The following is a 20,267-nucleotide window of genomic DNA, read 5'->3' on the forward strand; positions in this document are numbered from 1 at the left end:
TACATATTTTCCTTTATTTTCTTCATTTCAAAGACTCACCTGTAACTTCTCCGACTTTCTGCAGCTCGTTTTCGTCAATATTTTTTTGTGGTGATCCTGTAACGTTCACCACAGGACTTGCCAACGACGGAGGAATACGCATACTGGCCAGCGCCCACGCTGTTAACGTTGGAGGAATCTCCATCTCACCCGTCCCAGTATTATTTTCAGCTGTTGCAACAGTTGGTGATAAATACTTAGTTGAACCTCGTTTCCATAATGACGGTATTGTATTATCGGATATCGCATGAGAATGAACGACTTTCTTTGAGTCGCTGACATCGCTTTGTAATACTGGATCTATATCCGAAGGTTGAGTAGTTAAAATCCTGTTGGGTTCTCTTGGAGAGTTAGTTTTTTCTTTGATATCGAAATGCTCGTAATATATTGTGGTTGGAACTCTGGGGATCGAATTTCTAGTGGTATTTCTTTTCGGTGCCATCCATATCGGTTTAGTTTTTGGAGTGGTAAAGTGAAATCTCCTTGTTTGCGGTCTGTACCCTTGATTCGTCGAAGACTGGAAATTATTTCCTGATTGTAAAGTGGGAAATACACTATTAGACGATTCTTTATTACCGAAAAGATTAAGTTTTTTTGAATAGTTCCTATTTCTGCCCTGAGTACTGAAAGGCATTCCACTGCTCTCCGTTACAAATTTAGTATTATAAGTACTAAGAGAAATAGGTCCAAAAGAATTAATAGATGATCGCGCCGTACTACTAGGATAAAAGTTTACCATTATGGGGGACATTGACACTGGACTTGGCTCGGAATCAGAAAAGCTCGACTTTGTTGAATGATCTACAGTAGGGGAAGTTACTCTCACTGAAACGGTCTCTACTTTTTTGTTAGAGTTTGTAGTAGGGTCTGCTTGGTTATCGTTATCACAATCCTCATCTTCATCTTGATCATCTGTTATGTTGTAAGTTTCAGTAGATAAAACGGTCATTTCATAATAAATACTCGTACCCTGTACATCCTGCAATCCTTTGGAGGAACCAGCTTTGTCATTATCTAGATAACGTATTTCTTTGGTATTTTTTATATAAACAGACGACTTATTATTAGGGGACTCGTTACTGGGTTTCTCAAAGCCGAAACTTTTTTTATCAATCTTTTCCGTTTTTGTTTCATTTGGTGATGTTTTAGTTTTAATTGCGTCTAAATTGTCTAAAATACTAGAAGCTACTTCATGATATTTTTTATCGAAGAAATCATTTTTAGGAGTTGTCAGATCTAAATCAAAGTCGAAATATGTGTCAGGTTTATAGGGCTCCTCCTTTGAACTGTATACACTTTTAGGAAAGAAACTGGACAAGCCCCCAAATGACGGAGTACTGAAATCCTGGTTATTTTTCTTATCGCGATTACGATTACTATTTGATTTAAATTCTTCTTCTATGTCAAAACTAGGTATAGTAAAGAAGCTGTTTTCTTTAATTTTTGTCAACGATGACTGTTTTAACGGTTCCTTATCATCGTAGTCTTCATCCTCTGTGACATCTTCATCGCTTGCATCTGATTCATCTTGTTCTGTCGTACTGACAACTGTCAGTGACGGTATTTTAGTTTTTTTATAAGCACGCATACTTTCGATAATTTGTGCTGGTTTTTTAACTTCAGGCGTTGGTGTCACTATTATCACTCCAGCTGCTTTTGTTGAAAGTGAGACTCTTCTCAACGTGCTTTCTGTCGTGGATTTGGATTGCATGTTAAATTTAACCCTTCCTCTGTCTTTATATTTAGCATTTTTCTCGCTATGCTCTTCACTGGTCGAATCTTTTGGGTTCAGTTCATTTATTGATAAATCTGGTAACTTAGATTTATTTCTAGCTGACCAGTTTGTGCCACTTACTCTAGCAAACTTGGGATTCCTGTCATTTTTTATAGTTGTAGAAGTCGCTTCAGGCGGTGATGTGCTAGCAGATACTGTTGTGGTGACGATTAGTAGTAGATGAACTACTAATGCTGCACCTGGAAACAAAAGAAATGAAGTTTGTTCATTCTAATTTCTTTGCACTACAAATTACATATACTTTTTTGGCAATTTAAAACAAACGCACCGATGCATATTCTTACTGGAGACTCCATGATCATTTCATCATGTTACGGAGAGAGTCGCTTCATCAGATCCCACCCATTTTGATTTGTTCCTGGAAATAAACACATAGTTTATTGGATTTATTGGTTTATAGTTTAATTAAACGATGTAATTAATAGATCTATTACAATTATTTGAGTTCAAGTTAATTAAAATTATTTTTCTTAACTTTTTTTGTCAGCCAATACTTTATATTTTTCCGATGACGTTATACCAAATATTAAGTAATAAACAATAAGATATTATGAGAAATTATCATTTTACAAAATTTTATTGACCTTACTTAATTTTATGAGCGATTGATTTTATGTATAAGTTGCAAGATTTTATTCTTGTAAGTTATTACAAACAGCCAAGCTTCATTTATATGAGAATATCTCTGGTGTTGCGAGATAACTTGTTATCTTTACATAATTATTGATTGCACCTATCATTCTTTTCACGGGCACAATGACATGACCATTGTAAAACGATTTTGTTTTTTTACTTTCAACTTCTATTGTAGTTAACACTTATTTCTAGATATTTGTTTTATTTTTTTTTATTATTGTGTTCTCGAATGACTTCAACTTCTGTATCGCGTTAAGTTATATGTATTAAATAGTATTTTTGTTCTCCGTTCTATATCTAATTTATTGGTTAGATCGAAAAATATTTCACCCATGAACGGCTGGCCCCGTTAATGGAATTGACCCAGGACCAAATTCGTATAAATATTCTTAATTTCTCGATTGAACCATTTACTGTCACAAATGCATATTATAATACCTATATTATAAACTATTCGGAGTCTTAATATTATTATAAATAAAGTTTACCCAACAGTAAATTTACCCTAGTTTCATATAGTGAACTACAGGTCGTTAAAATGAACTGATTACTGTGTAAGTCACGAGCGTGAATTTGGACGATGGAATAAGGATAATGTGTGTAGTTGTAAGGTACTTATAACGACCACAATTGACTTTTGAGGTCACTGGAACATGATCATTATATTGTAGGTAAGGCGAAAGACACTTGAGGACAAATCAACTTGATTTATATTTTTTGTGACTTTGTACGCAAGTAAAATGTTTTTCTTAATAATAAGTTAGTATAAGGAATAATCTTTTTTTACCCTTGGGGTCATATAGTGTGAGTTGGGATTAATTTAAAAATAGTTTAAAAATCCCGATGCAATTTCCATTCCCGGTTACACGAACCTTCAAAATGTATGTTTGGAGAACAAAGTAGTATAATAATTTATATCCTTAACCAATTGCGATATAACATTCTAAGATAAAAAAAGTCGGGGATAGTCGGATATATATTCTACAAGTTATTCTGCCACCAAAACCTCAAACTAAGTCAACATATAATAGTCGGTTCCGTCTCGTCTAAACATGTTCTATTAAAGCACGCGTAAGAGAGTACCCCAACGCTATTCAAATATCTCAGATTAACTTGAAACCAGTCATTTTAAACGTAGAACCAATCATTTTCAGATCCTTTATCGTCCTTTACAGATCTGAATTAATCTCAAACCGGTTTTAGAAACTAGACAGTCTTGAACATTAACTAGTGTTTGAATCAGCTTATGACCCACATCGACTTACAATTTATCCATGCCGTTTAATAATTATCCATATTTTTCTATAATTTCATCTTCTACTACCACAGAAAATAATTTAATCTAGGATACGCGTTCATTTTAACCGCTACATGAGAATTGAGAAGGTTTCTCGAATTCTATACTTCTTACGGTTGGACATTAAATGTGCTTATGTTTAGAGTTTAAAATCTGTTAAAACAACAATCTGCTACATGTTGATAGAAACAACCAATTCAAACAAAAATATATGTATGTTTAATACTTTCATGTAAAGGTCAATGATCCCATGCTCCTGGCCTCTACCAAGATATCAATTAGGAGCTACGTCTGTCCTACTTCTGATTACTAAACAATGAGAAGTTCCAATGAACACAAATAATATACACAAAATAACACAAAGACAACTCGTTATATTAAGAGAGCGTTTTGTTACCTATCTTATTCTGTTGCAACTCATTTCGACATTTCATACAAAAAGGTATTATAGTTTCATTATTCGACATTTGTATTATGTTTACCAACATTCGTGAGAAGCATATAATACATTGCTTCTTTACTATCAAAACAAATTATTCAATTTGGTTAAGAACTATCAGTGTAGACCATTCATGGCTAGTTACATAAGAATAGAGCCAGGTCGTGATAGAATGTAGGGTCTGTTTAATAGTGATGTGAAGGAGCTATATCGATAAACTCGATAAAAATTACGTGATAATAATAATATTACATATATTGAATCTGAAAACTGTCACAATTACGAAAAAAAATAATTAGATAGATTAATAAGATCTTTATATAATGTTTAGCAATAAATTATGCATGTAATATACCGATAAACTAGTAAGCAATCGATGTTGCGTCGTTAGTGTCGCAACACTAGATATTAAACTACTTCTGGCTAAGCAACAGCAATCGCATTTTAACAAGTCCGTTTAGTGAAACACACAGCCATTAAAACAGGCTCCAATATAACGTAATGCAATTATTAATTATATTATAGATTCTTTTCCATACACTTCATATAGACAGGTCTTGTTCAAACTATGCTAGACTACTGATTTAAAATAACATTATCTATAGTAGCTAGCCTGTGACTTCGTCCGCATTGTTTAATATATTCTCATATTTTATGATCAACAAACACAACACTAAACACGTAGTGATTAAAAATCTGTAGTATCGAGAATATTTAATCATTTTATATTATATGAAGGTATCATATTTTTTTGACATAATCGAAAAATCTGTAGACAATTAAACTTATAATAATTGGTTGTTATGTATGTATGGCATTGCTTTGATGAGCGTAACTACAGAACTTTGGTTTTATTTGTACGGATAAATGAATGATGCGAGTTTTCTTAAGAATATGACCAGACCATTTCCAGCTTGAGGCACCCTTGTTACATGAAGTATAAAAAATAAAAGGAAATAATTCCTGTAATATACTTGTTAGGATATTAAGGTTATATGGAATATACACGGAACCTCTTTAGAAATAGTTAACAACATATAAATGTAGCCACAGAATATTAAATATAACACAATCAAAATAATTGATTCCTCGTCATGACGTCACATGACGGAACCTGCCAATGACAGCTCAGCATTCAGTGACACCTATAATTTAAAACTAAATTCTTTCAAAAACTACGAATTTTATAAACCATTGCTTTTAAATATAATATACTTTATAAAGCTGTGTTTTAATTAATGGCTTGCGTATTTATTTACGCTTCCGCAAGCTTTCATCGTCACACTACATACGATGCATTTCTCGTTACACATTCATAATGTACGTTAATGTTATAATGTGTGAAGATTTATGAATGGAAATTATGAATAATTAAGACTCCGTATGTGTGACGGCGACACGTAAACACGCTGTATAGCGTTATGTACAGCATACGTGATGCATCGTAGCTTTAATATCTGTAGTGTCACGTATCCGACCCTTACGCAAGATTCCAAGGTCTTAGAAATCTCAACTTCTCACTAAATTATGTTTTAAAGGTTAAGAGTGCCTTTCTGTTATTTTAAGTTCTATGTAATTTTTATTTAATGATCGTGAACTGTTTATTTAAAACAATATTGTGTTCATCACATGCATTCATTATAAAATAAAAACGATTATAATATAACTAAAAAATTCATTATTATTAAAACTTGTATTTTGGATGAAAAATATCGACGAATAATAAGAGACAATTTAATCAGTTGCCGTTTATGACGTAAATAATTCTAATTTGATGAAAACACGTGTAGAATAGTGTGAAATATCAATGTCCGGAGAAAAACGAGGTTTAGGAGACCTAGCTCATAAACTATATGCATATATACGTACATTTATGTATAGGTATATATAAACAATGAAAGTTGAACAAAGACAAATTAAATAAATATATTTTAACATTAATTTTTATCAGAACGGTAATATTAAGAGGACTTGAAAGTAATTATTGTTTCATAGTGAATCACTGTCATTATAAAGTAAAATAAATAATGAAATCTATACAAAAATATACACCAAACGGAGGTCGATTTGAGCATCAGCATGGAACAAAAATAAACAAAAAAAATTACTTTAAACCATTTCAATAACTAACGCAAAAACAAAAACGGTCCAACGCAGTCAACAAGCAATGCAACCACCGAATCTGACCTTACAAGTTTTTGTTATGGAAACAGAATGACTGACCAGAATGATAGTGTTGCGTCACATCCGCCCGTCGAGAGTGCAAGTTACTGAACTGAGAGTCGTGCGATAGTTCATAGGTCCCTTTACAGTTTACACTGATGATGCAGACAGGTTTCTTGACACAGTTAGTTTTTGCTTGAGAATTTTAATGCAACGTCTGCTAGTGTTAATATATGCTCTAATAAGAATATATAACTACATTGGGAATACGCAAGTAACTTCCCATTCTTCACGTTTAAAGTTTACACGAGCCAACAAGTCTCTCTGAACCTCTTAGAATATTATTTTGGGGGAAAACTTACTTTCTATAGCCACATGAGTTTATTCACAAACGCTGTGTATCTTAAGAGATGTTACTTCTCCGGTCTGCTGAACCCAAATTATAATACAATTTTCACTTTCATCCGTTTCTACGGGGAAAGTGTATTTTAATGTTTATACTCGGTACATTTTAAGTGTACTTAGTATACAACACTTTTTTCTAGGAAGGTAAGCAAAATTTTCATATTACGCTCTGATGTGTATTTACTGAAACCTTGAAAAAAGTATACTTATAATGTTGATTATTTAGTATTATTTGCAAAATAACCTTCAATGGTACCTCCTGTTGTTTCTTAAATAAGAAAAAGTTGTTTATGATTCATAACGATATATTTAACAGTTCGTACATATTCAGGTGATAAGAGGAGTCCTTACGACGTAAATAACGGTTGTGGGCGTTCAGCTCTCATGTTACCGCATCTGGACCAGAACTGATGATTAATATGACGTCACTGCATATGAAAATTATTTATAACGTTATCCAAGTCACAAAGCATGTGGTTTAATTAAAACTATTGAACAGCGTCATCTCTATCATCATGTTTTTCACGTTATAAATAGCAACCAGATATAAAGTATTAAGGATCTGTCAAGAGTAGAATCTAGATTTAAATGCAGCATTAAATATGAAACTCTCAATTCATTTCTTAAATCAACTGTTATTTTCCTTCACGGACAGAATTTTCGGAACCATTCTTACGGTTGTATCAAAACATTAACAGACGTAAGTTCATTTATAACGCTTATTCAGGTCGACTAAATATATATATCTGTCTCTGTCTGTATAATAATAATTGAAGTGAAACAAAAAATACATGTAGTATGTCGGGATAAGTTTCTAGATGGTATGTCATAAATCTAGCGATATGAAAGAAAAAAGGTTAAACAAACAAACAATACAACATGAATAGAGGAATATTTAAAGGGAAAGTGAAACGTAACCCACAAACGTGGAGTTTGAGAGCGAATGTGTTATATTTATTTGGAGATATACGCTTTCTTCTGAACACACAATAGTAGACCAAATAACTAGCGCTTTGTAGGGCTCGATGAAAAGTGTTGGCATACTGTTTATCAGACACTGAGATTTCGGGGTTTGTAGATATAGAAATAGATTTTTAGCAAGGACGTACATTTTTTAATTAATAAAGGCTTTTATGTAACATAGGAAATTTTTGGTACATATTATAGCCAAATAATAATCGGCACCAGACCAGCTTCAACCTATTGTCGACATTTACTACGTTTTAGGGAAGTTAAAGATCTAATGCGAAACCTCATTTTACCAGTCATTTTAGATTTTCTTTTTAAAAATTTTCCGATGTTTTTCTAAATGGTTTCAATATAAAAAAAATCTGGTTTAAATAACGTTTTATTCTTAAAATGTCTAACAAAAGGTGACATTCATAAAAGTTCAATGTCACTGTATAATATCATCATCTGGTATATAGATTTACGAGTGACCAACGACGAAATCGTCAATCTTTAGTTTAATGCAAACTCATACTAAGAGTACAGTATAGTTTTGTTCACTTTAACATAAATTATACCAAATTTATAAAATTATAAATAGATAAAATAAGTTCATATTACGTCAGCTATCTGCCAGCGAAAGTCTCGTCAAAATCGGCCATTCCGTTTCAGAGATTAGCCGGAACAAACTGACGGACCAACAAATATTATAAAGAATGATAATCTATACGTATAATGTAAACATTCAAAAGCATGCAGTAAGAAGCGATTATTTTAATACCACAAACATACACTATAATTCTATTCATCTGAATTAATAATGCATATATTAAAATTGATTTACATATATTATGACAAGTTTAGAAAACTATTCGTTATGTAAAGTCGAACAGCGTTTATTAAGTATGTGGTCAAAGAATTTGACCACAACAACATAATTCTGATCTTGACACACTTGTGACGTGTGGTGACATAATGAAGGAGCAAGGAAGACGCTCTTTGAATAAATTAATGGCTTTCTCTTAGCGTGTGATGAGTGACAGTATTAATATCAGTGACACAAAATTTTTCATATGTATTTATATATATTTATATATATGTCTAATGTCTGTTTAATAAAATGCATACTTTTAACACAGACACGTTCATTGTTACAATGCAACTTACAATATGCATAGTCTAATTATATTCTATTGTAAGATATTTTTTGTGAGCTTTAATGCCATAAACTTTTCATTACAAAATAACGAACTTACTAACAAAAAATTTGAAAATGTTTTTAATTCCTAATTTGAATTTAATAAAATATTCGAATTTATTTGTAATGGTAAAAGAAATTATTAACAGAAAGCTTTTTATATATACTGGCAACACTCGACGACGTACCAATCACAGAATCACAGACGTCTTGTGTAATTCATCAATCCCTTTGAAATTGCTTCCGCTGTATAGTGAAGAGTCTCCCGGGGCCGCGTCTTATACAATCGAATTAATAAACATATTGTCCTTATAGTATTAGAAGGGACAACTTCCGTTAAAAATTACTATGACAGAATTTGTTCTATTAAATATAATTTAATGATGGAGTATTGTGTTTACTATATAATAATAATTGAAGTTATTATGTATATCTTATGTAATATTTATATTTCTTAAACTTAACTATCCACAAAATACTCGAATACGAGCAGAAAAACTGATAGGATCCGTAAAAAATATATGTTACTGAAATTTGTAACTTATGAGTGATATTATTAAGATACTGTGTTGCATTCAGACCATGCATACATGAACCCTGTCATTAGTATCGTGCTGGTGAAAGCGTGGCGTTCGCTGGACCGGAGAGGCTGGCGAGGTCTCCAGATACCAAACTCACCAGCTCTCTATGAAGACTTGGAAACTAAATTATAAAAAAACTCAGATTTACAGATTATATTAATGAAGATTTATGAAGTCAGTTTTATAAAATGACTCAATGCTTATCTGTGGACTTCAAAATGACTTAGTAACTCATAATCTTATCTAAGTGTCACTATGACTTTGACGTCTTAACAAAGTTTATAGAGATGTCAGTGGTGTTATTTTTACAGGTTATTAATGATTTTAAATGAAATTAAATTCATATCGAAAACACAACAAGCCGTAACTGTTGTAATAAAAATAATCTAAATGATTTTATGTACTTATACGTAGATATAAAATAGTATAAAATGTAAACAGTTGCGTGTCATATTGACAATAATCGGTTCATGCACCCCGTTATTACCAAACGACCAGTATTCATTGAAATATCCATGCATATATGTAGTTCATTGTAAGGGTTCATATTATGTGGCCACCACCACTATTAGCTGTTGTAAAACCCAAAGTGATGAATAAAGGTCAAAGGGCAAAGTTTGATGACCGGCTGTAGGGCTAGATGGAGAGACATTTTATTATAAGTATAATATTATTGAATAGTCAATTATATATGGAAATAAATCTCCAAATTAAAATAAATAAATAAGATTGTACTCGTATGTCTGTCCGTTTGTACCGACTAATCTATGGAACGGCTGGACTGAATTTAAAGGAACTTCCACTATCAGATAGCTGATGTAATAGAAGCAAAATAGAGTTTATTACGATACTTTTTCTCGCGAAATGGATTCACAAAGATCTGAATGACTAATTCTGAACTAACACAAGCTAGCCTTCTTCATATAAGAAATATGTTTTATAGATATTTTATTGGAAGCCCACATCCCTCGAAAGTTCAAAAACACGAAGTTACATTGTTCTTCATATCAAGCCATAATTGCTATCAGTCACTCTGGCAATATTGTAATGGTGTTTAAACACAAAACATTTATAACCGGAATGCCACAGAGGCTTTTGACCGCGTATATCACATTGATGTATAGTTTAGGAATTTTAAGTACCAATAAATATTGAATAAGTATATATAGTTTTGAGTTAATTTACATACTTTTCGTTAATTGAATCAATAACGAGTTGTAGCTGAGAATTACGAGCTGGATTTATAAGTAAGAATAATGGATGTTGTGAACTGAACAGGAAAAATTAGTAACAATAGAATGATTGGATCGCTTATATACCGATTATATAAAAAAATAACGCAGCTGTTAATAAATTCTTAGTAAAACTAATGTTAAGTATTAAATATTTATTTAGTTATACATTTGTACGCCACTCTTCGATTATGAAACGAATATATTATAATATATTCATAATTTTATGACACAATGCTAGAATATTTAGTGAAAAAAATAATAAAAAAAAAACTGTTATGAAAAAGTTTTGGTTTTTTTATGTAGTTTTTTTTTATTTAATTAAAGATAAAAAATATTTTTTATCTATGTTTTTTTTTTATTTAAAAAGCTCACAAACAATGCTGAGCGAGCTGCATGTACCAGGAGATCATGATCGCTGCGGCGATGTGAGGTCTCACACAGACCTCTGAATCCGGTTGGAAGCTCACATTCTTTCCTTGTATGTTTTGATACAGTCACATTAATACAAAGGTTAAGAACACAATGTTCTTATTGGTTACTTACAATTAATATATATATATTAATTGTAAGTATATATATGTATATATATATATATATATATATATATACGTTTTAAAGGTTCGTATATATTTTTGGAACAAGGAAATATTATTTTTTTTATTATAAAACGTACATGATTCTAATACATACAAAATTTAAATTTAAATATTTCTTATATGTTATTAAATTTAAAACGTGAGACATTCAAAAATAATTGTCGAATATATTTTTTTATACAATAAAATTTATAAATCACTTTAATATTGTAAATTTTTCTGATATCAATTGTTATAAACAACTGAAATAGAGAACAATAACCGAAACGAGTGGTTAATAATGTGTGTGTTTGTACAAGGTCCAGTGTGTTGTAGCGTGCAGAGAGAGAAATCAAACTGAGCTATGCATATTGATGGTTATGGCTTTCACCATCTAGTATTTGATATCTGTGATAATTACTCCGCCACCGAACGATCTTAACAATTACGAGAAACATTCAAACATTTTCTAAACATTAATCAAACATACTGGGATTCTGTAGAACGAATTCCAGATTGCATCTAAATTACGCGTCGGTAATGCTTATCAGATAAATTTACTTATAATAATAAAATTTAAGTAACTACCAGATGGTCTTGTCTTATATAAATTTGGTTACATTTATCTTTATTAAAGTTACCTAAGGACGTCACGTTCTGCAGCTAGGTACATCGCTTAACAATAACTATACGTATAACAAAAATACTATTATTTTATATTTTCATCTCATTCTTTAATGCATTTACTATTGGAACATAATCTTTAATACACATAATTCTTCCTTGTTATTTCTAGTAATTGTTTCTCAGTAGTATTCTTGTACATAAGAATAATTGATTTATCTCTGTATATGCAATACGCGTTAGGTAAACAGTACAATGTGTATCTTAACTGAGTCGGTATGCTGTCTCTAGACGACATCCTAACCATGCTTACAATGAAAGTTATTCTATCTATACAGAAACATAGAGATTCTGAGTAAAAAAAAACGTTTGGTACGATCCCCATAAATTCGTGGTGAGATGATTATTTAAATGATTTAAATTAGTCAATACAACATAAGATTATATTGCCATTACTAAGCCTTTTTATGTCTAGATTCCTAAAAAATATTTGCATTACAAGGTCATCACTGAGTTAATGATATTTATATCAATATAGTATCGAATACACAAACATACTAACGAACCAGTATGCATATATAATGTGTATAATAATAAGACTAAGACTAAGACTTAACTCACTGGAATTGTGGAATATTTCGCGAATGTGAACATTTATATATTTTGTCCGGTCTTAAACTTATTGTTATAATGAGACGGAATTTACAAGGAGGTTTATACTGATAATAAATATATATTAGCATTGTTATTCTTCATAGAAGTGGATTAAACATGTTTTATGAACCGCAATCGGCTTTTTAACAATGGTTGCATTGATCGTTACTAGCCAAGCGTTGAGATGCAGCCTCCGCGACCGAGACCGTCACTTCCATACCCACAGTTTTCAACTCAGAACTACATGTAATGGATCATACTAAGGTGTAAACAGACGTACTTACAAAAAAAGATACAAAAAATTATCATACAATCAGATAGATTCAGTTATGGCCAAATTTATTCTCGCAACTAACATTTTAACATCAATGATATATGAACCTTATTTTCATTGACATAAATCATGATTCGGATCGACTCGAGCCCGACATACGACCTTTTGACATGGCATTTAAACGCTAAAGGACAAAAACGAGTTGGCTCGGCTGCTGTTAATTGTTGGAGATTGTTTTCGTATAGACCTCGAGGTCTCCTCGTGACTTCTGGCCGCCTGGTACTTAATGTTGGAGGACAGGGGAAGCTTCGCAGAGCTTTCAATGTCACACTTAAAGTTTTATAAATAAAAACTTTATTTTGGAAGTGACAGTTTTAAAACTTTTAATATATTCTTAAAGTCTTGATTCATTCATTCCTTTATTGTTATGATTCATCTACATTCATTCATTCAAACCTTAAGTGTAAGAACTAATTTTCAATACTAAGATGACTAACAGAGTACAGTTAATCAGTAACTGTTCAAAATCTGATCCAGATATCTTGTTACTTATTTTTTTGGGGTTCACTAGGTCACTGGTCGTTCCGATGTGGTAACCGGTTTCCAGGCTTGACACATACTGCATTGCAATTTAATGATGGAAATTTTTATTGCAATAATTGCATAGATAATTATGTTAATTTTATTCTATGCAATGCATGCTATGCAGTCGTTGGACAATATGATATAAATGATTCGTTAACTTCGATAAACACGATACAGAATGTTATTAAAAACAAATCTTTTTATTGAATATAATTTTTCATTTCATTAAAATTGGTTCACGTAGCAATTTAAACTATATAACAATGTGATTTAAACTCTACTTCGGTTAGATAAAGTTGAAATTACAAAAACTTATTTAACACCTACACATTTCACGACTGCATGATCCATGTTGTTGGATCCTTACGTATAAAGATCTATTTTAATACTTGAAGTTAGAGTATAAAGGTATATATACATCAAAGTTAAAATATTTTAACCAAAGCCTAAAATAGGTTCTCTTGATAAAATTCTAGCAAATGTTACTTATTATTTTAAAACACTTTAACATTCATATGTGTTAGTGAAAAAAATCAATACATTGCCAGAATGTTGCCATCTTTAAATAAAAAAATTAAAACTTATAATTTTTTTTAACGTCGAATTTTTGAACGTCATTCATAAATATATATATAATACATAGAGGACACGACCTCGTTACAATGAACGCATTCAACAAAAAACTAACTGATGTATGCAAAAATAATACCTAATATTACACATATAACGGTGTGGAAACAATGAGCGCTCTATAGATCAGTTACGACTTCGATTCTAGGAGCTTTCCTGCCTGGCACTTATCTTATCTGGTTATAAAACGATAGGATTAACTGGGAAATGTGACGAAGTTACTTTCTAATGCATAGAGCACAGATAATAGATATAGGTTTATTTTAGATTTAATTAAGAATCTCTTATTATCTTTATATATATAATTCTACTATACGTTTGTACGTTCATCGATCTCCTACACGGCTGGACAGATTTAAATTAATTTGTCTGTATGCATTTGGGTGACGCCCCATATGGTTTAGACTTTAATTTCACAAACAAGCCCGACTTAAAGCGCTGCAGTCAGTATATAAGTTATTTAAAATGAAAAGGCCGCAACGTAGGAAGCCTTTTCTACATATCGTTTTAAGACACACGCAATACATTTCACTGTGAGCACAACTCTGATGTTCACGCAGACGGAGTCGCGGGCAAAAACTAGTATACTATATAAATTTTAATATTTATAATACTCTTAATATAATGTTCCTGTTTTATATTAAAATGTTATAAATATCAATCTCTGTAAAGGTCACTCTCGCTACAGAACGGCCTCGAGCCGCCATTCCCATTGGCTTTGACATACACAAGACACTGCTCGCATTCGAGGTTTTAATATCAAATTATACTCTTTAGATTTTAAGAAATATTTTCTTACTATAAACTATAGTTTTACCAAAATTTCGCTTAATTTTAATGCTCATTCGTCACATCTATGAAAAGTTTTATGGTTATTACGTATTAAAAATAAAAGAGGCCAAATAACGTTTTTATAATGTTTTAAGATGTACCTACATCTTCATTGAATTTTTATATATTTTTCGGCACACGTGACTCATATATTGAGATAATATGATGAGCTTATATATAATAAATGAATATCTTCTGAGAGTAATCTCAGATGTTGCAACTCAAAGATGAAGAAACATCGAAATAAGATTAAAATGCTTCTACTACGCCTCGACTCGATTTCTGTCACGAAACGTCTGTGACCCAGACGTATCAAATCAATCAAATCTAAATATCTTTTACACAGATAAGCATTAATAATACTTTTAAAAGTCATCAGATTACGTGAGTGGATTCAGTCAGTGAGGAACGTCTTCAATGAGGTTGGCAGATCTAACGAGAAAAGCTATTACGAAATACGAACCCTGCGTGTCTTTTCAAAACTCATACTATGTATTATACAAATTCAGATTTATGTAAAAATAATATATATAATTTAACAAAATTTCTATATAAATAACGCGAGCAAAACATTAAATCAGTCCCAAATTCTTAATATCGAAAAGGGAAGTACGGAATGTAATAACAGGAAGAAATGTTAAGAGGGTTAGAGCTTCTGGCTCTTTTGGCATCAGTATTTTATCCATCACTTTATCTCATACAAAAACTGAAAGCTGTCATAAATCTACTAATTCACGAAGACTCAAAATCAGCCTTCAAATGGTGTCATAACACAAATTACTTGTAATTAATTATTAAAATAAAGTATAGGCAGCGATTCCAATAAGAGTTATTTTGAATTTTAACCAAAACATTTTAAATTACTGATTTCTTTTTAGACATTATCTTAGTGTAAATACACTTTAAATAAAACAATTATTGAATTTACTTAAACGAAACGGATACATTTATTTATACCAAACACAAGACAAATCACGAACAGAAACTAGTATGTGCTCAACTTGTTTTCATATAATTTAAGACATCGAACTTACCGAGTACTACAAATACTGAAAGCTGTCTGTCGGTGAACGGTGTTGCTAGTTTTCTTTAATATACATGAACATTTCTTAACTAAAAAAAAATCAAATCAAATTAATTAGTGTTGTATTAAGATCGCGTGGGAAAAACATTGCGGCTATCAGGAAATCCGTCCGTGATATGAATCTGTACCGAGGAGAATCGATTTGGAATCTACGTTTTACAACAGCGATTGCCCAATGAATCGATGGATCTATGAATCGATGAGTTGATTACTTTATGGTGGTGTTACAGCGCGTAGAGTACACATGGATTAATATTCATGGCATTCTGTCATGGAGAACACGTGCCCCTTTGTTTATTAGTTATTGATTGATTCATTGATGTATGTATATATGTCTGTGACTCTACAATACTAACGAGAACTTAAAGTATGATGCTCTAAATATTTTACGAAAAACCCACGTTAACAGTTGCAGTAATTTTTTTAATGAAAATACCAAACGTCTTTACTTAATTACAAGTAGACAGACCTCTTTAAAATTCTATGACTTGATATATCTAGATGTCTAGCTGAAACACACATATGTATGTGAGATTTAAAGTCGCCTTTCAAATTATTGATCGATTAAGTCGATCGATCAATACGAGTATTATCGGTTCCGTTTGTCACTTAGAAGCATCCATTAACCGTGGAATCAGGAGCTACACTAAATGCTTTACCATAAGTACGCACTACATACGACCCGTTTCCAGTTTTTAACTCATAAATCTTCTGTCAGGATAATGTCAATTTAGGTTTTTGGATTTGCTTGTAATTTTGAAAAGAACCACAATTTTTTTTAAATACAGATACATAAATGTATCTTAAGTCTTTGTACTAATTATTATCTATCGACAGCCTTATCTATTTCTTTATTTTATGTATTATATTATATAGGTCGCACCTCAAGGTTTCCGACGGTCGGACCAATACACAGCCAGCCACACACAGCCCTTCACTTTAACATTAGTACAACAAACTACAATACTCTAGTTCGTTCTTTTCTTTGCGAAAATCAATATCAATATTATAATCCAATTTTTGAATATGGCATAACGTAGCTAGTTACTTGTATGTTAATAATTTTATCATTAAAATTATTTTATTAGGCGGTACAGATAATCCACGTTAATAACAGATATCGATAAATTTTAATCTGCCGTGATAACTATAACACAATATGTTTCTTGTTATTTGGGCATCTTGTTAGTTTGAAACGGGATTTCTTATTTCAAGCTAAACAAATTCTCATACAACCGTGACCTACCGATTGATTCAAAACTTAGGCTATCCAAAAATATTCTCACAGTTAAATTATATAATTACCTTTATTAACATCTGCGTCCAAACTTTGAACCGATGTTGGTTCGTGATACTTTTATGTGGACCCAGTGATTAACTATCAAAAGAAAACACTTGATAATATTATATATATATAAATACAATAATGTAATGTTGAAAATTATTTGCATCATGTCTAATGAGGATTTCCTTAGAGCCATCATTGCATTCACATCTCAATGGAACTCTGATTGTGACTCAAATGTATCACAATGGGCTCCCATTCACGTGTATTCAACCTTCTTGTTAGTGTATACGTTGAAATTGGCTGTATAAATAGATTTCATAGATTTGCCATTTTAATAACCATAGATAACTTTGGTCTGTAAAGAAAATTTACAATTAATTTTACTTAATTCAAAGGAATGTCGAAATATATGTAGAAACGAAGCAGTCTCGTTTGTGTTTCCGTCCAATTTGCAAATTGTTTCAAACATATTACAATACTATCGGGTATCGACACACAACTTACGAAACCGATGACCGGCCATTTTACACACATTACGATTGACACGGAAACTATATAGATATATATATAACACGCAAATGCCTCGCCTTACCTCGAGAGCCTGTTCTATACAGCGACTTTTAATGTTCAATAAATGAGAGTCGACGGTATTGTAGAATACTGTTATTGGTGAGTTTTTATACAAATATGTAAAATTAAATGTACTTTCTATAGAACAACATTATCATTTAAAACAATCCATTGAAACCAATCGTGATGCTTTTAATTTGAAAAATGACTCAGGTCGTGGTTTACGAGAGTTTCGTAATTTTTTTAATACAAAGATTTTTTTTTAAATCGGAAACTTTCTACTGTATTGTGATAATCGCGAATACAACAAAAAAATAAATATGTCGAGATATTATTGAAATATTTTTATGATATCAATAAACATAGATTTCTAATAATAATAAATAATAGCTGGAATTACTTTAATGTAGACATGACTTTATGTTACAAAGATATTCAAACGTGTTCCAACTTAACGATTGTTCTAATAAAGATGAGTATAATTTCAGTTATTTTTTTTATATAATCAATTGAAACTTCACTAAAATATATTTGTATTATTATTGTTATTAATTCAGAATATTAACCAATATACCATTCATTGTTTTTTTTTTTTACTTTCTCGATAAAGAAAACAATTTGACTAATATCACATGTGCTAAAGAATATATTACCGACACAGATTATATTAAACTAACATGTAAATAATCTGAATGGTCAAAATTCACAATTGATAATTTTTATAAAATTTTATATCGTACAGTAAAATTAAAATCGCTTTCACAGACATTAAAAACATGATTGGAACTTAGAAGCAGTCGTAACTTCAATTTTAATTACAAAATTAACGAAACAAGACGATATAAAAAATGTTGATAATTGTGAAACACAATATTGGCTAAGATTGATCGGACGGGTTTAACTCATCGGTTTATTTTGTTCTGTAACACTTTTTAATTCATTTTGTAAACACTAAACAGCAACAGCTCCGAGCTAATTTCATCATTTGAATTTGTTTGTGGTTTTGTTTTTAATGAAAAATACATTTCTAATGCAATGTTAAGTCATTTTTATTTAATCATTTATTTGAGCGAAAGTTTATGATTTTTTTTGTATGCAAGCTTGTCTGTTTGTTTCCAACTGAAAATAAGATCACTCACTGACATATTTTAATTCGTTAAATCTGTTTTGACGGTGTTAGAAATAATTCGTGAGTTGGAGAATGTATGAGATTGTAACTTAACTCTATATGAACGGAGAGCATTCATTATACATAAAAATATTTGAATATTAAATACGTCAAACTGTCAGTGTCAGGGTAGAACTATTGCTATTAAAATTAATCTTCAAATAATATCGTCGTGTCATAATGACGGACAAGGCTTATAATTTCATATATAAGATACAGTAGAAAATAATTAAAGGATTTATTACAAGAGTGTTTTAGTCGCTGTATTAGTGAAACAGTGATTATTCCCGTACAGTATAGTAAACAGGCCGTGTACTTTGGAAGCAAGAAGCATAGCGCGCGGTAATTGGACGTAACGGAACACATGCAGGAGAACAACATACAACAGATTAAATGTTCACTTGTTTTAAACACACTGATTCAATAACTAATATCGCGATACACACGGATATTAAAAAATTCCAAGATTAAAGTCAATATGCAGTAAAATGTATGCGCATACATAATAAGGTATTGTTTAAAAAAAAACATTGTTTTTTTTTTATTTGATATTTCTCGTAGTTTGAATATCGTGTCCGTCAGAGTCAGGAATGCCAAGACATAGAGATGACGAACCACATTCAAAAGTGACATCGATGACTAGAAAATTGAATCTGGTACTTCCTCGTATAACGCCTGTAAACCATAGACACGAATTGCGACGGCGCGGCGGCGTCACCTTAGACCCATCATACAGAACAAGCTCTAATTAAATTGATATCTCCTGACTCCTTAAACACGGAGTTTTAATATCTTAAGACTAAAACATTAAATATATTTTATCTGTTTTTTTTTTGTATTTGTAAAAATTCCCTTGAACAATATTCAATGACTGTCTCAACGAAGTATAAACTCTGATTTGGATGAGTAAAATTGAATTTGATAAAAGGTCCATAATTAGTTAATAACCATATATTTCATAAGTGTTTTTGCGGTAGAAATATATAAATAAAACAATTTGTTAGTTTGTACACGATCTTGAATACGTGTGAATATTTCATCGTTTTAGCTCTGCTGTATGCATCATGTAGGATTTAATAAGAAAAACGAACGCTTTAAAGATATAATATTTTGATATGTTATATCTTTACGATATACATATGTAATAAATACAATAATAACCATTATAAAGATTACAGCTAAAATAAATTAAGGTGTAGATTTCAAAATTTCAGATTAAAATGTAATGTTAATTCCTAAAAAAAAATA

At 31.1% G+C, this 20,267-nt stretch overlaps 1 protein-coding gene across 2 annotated transcripts in view; it reads right to left on the reverse strand.

The window, feature by feature from the left end:
- LOC133319356 (mucin-2) overlaps positions 1-20,267 on the reverse strand; it is a 32,313-nt gene that overhangs the window by 10,754 nt on the left and 1,292 nt on the right. For both annotated transcript variants that reach the window (XM_061523413.1, XM_061523414.1), the window contains exons 2-3: positions 2,103-2,192; positions 40-2,013 (exon numbers count right to left, since the gene is read on the reverse strand). In XM_061523413.1, the coding sequence (XP_061379397.1) occupies positions 40-2,013; positions 2,103-2,136 (2,008 nt within the window). In that variant the 5' untranslated portion in view covers positions 2,137-2,192. The remainder of the gene's footprint in view (positions 1-39; positions 2,014-2,102; positions 2,193-20,267) is intronic.

This window comes from Danaus plexippus, chromosome 19 (genome assembly GCF_018135715.1).
Source record: "Danaus plexippus chromosome 19, MEX_DaPlex, whole genome shotgun sequence".
Taxonomy (NCBI): domain Eukaryota; kingdom Metazoa; phylum Arthropoda; class Insecta; order Lepidoptera; family Nymphalidae; genus Danaus; species Danaus plexippus.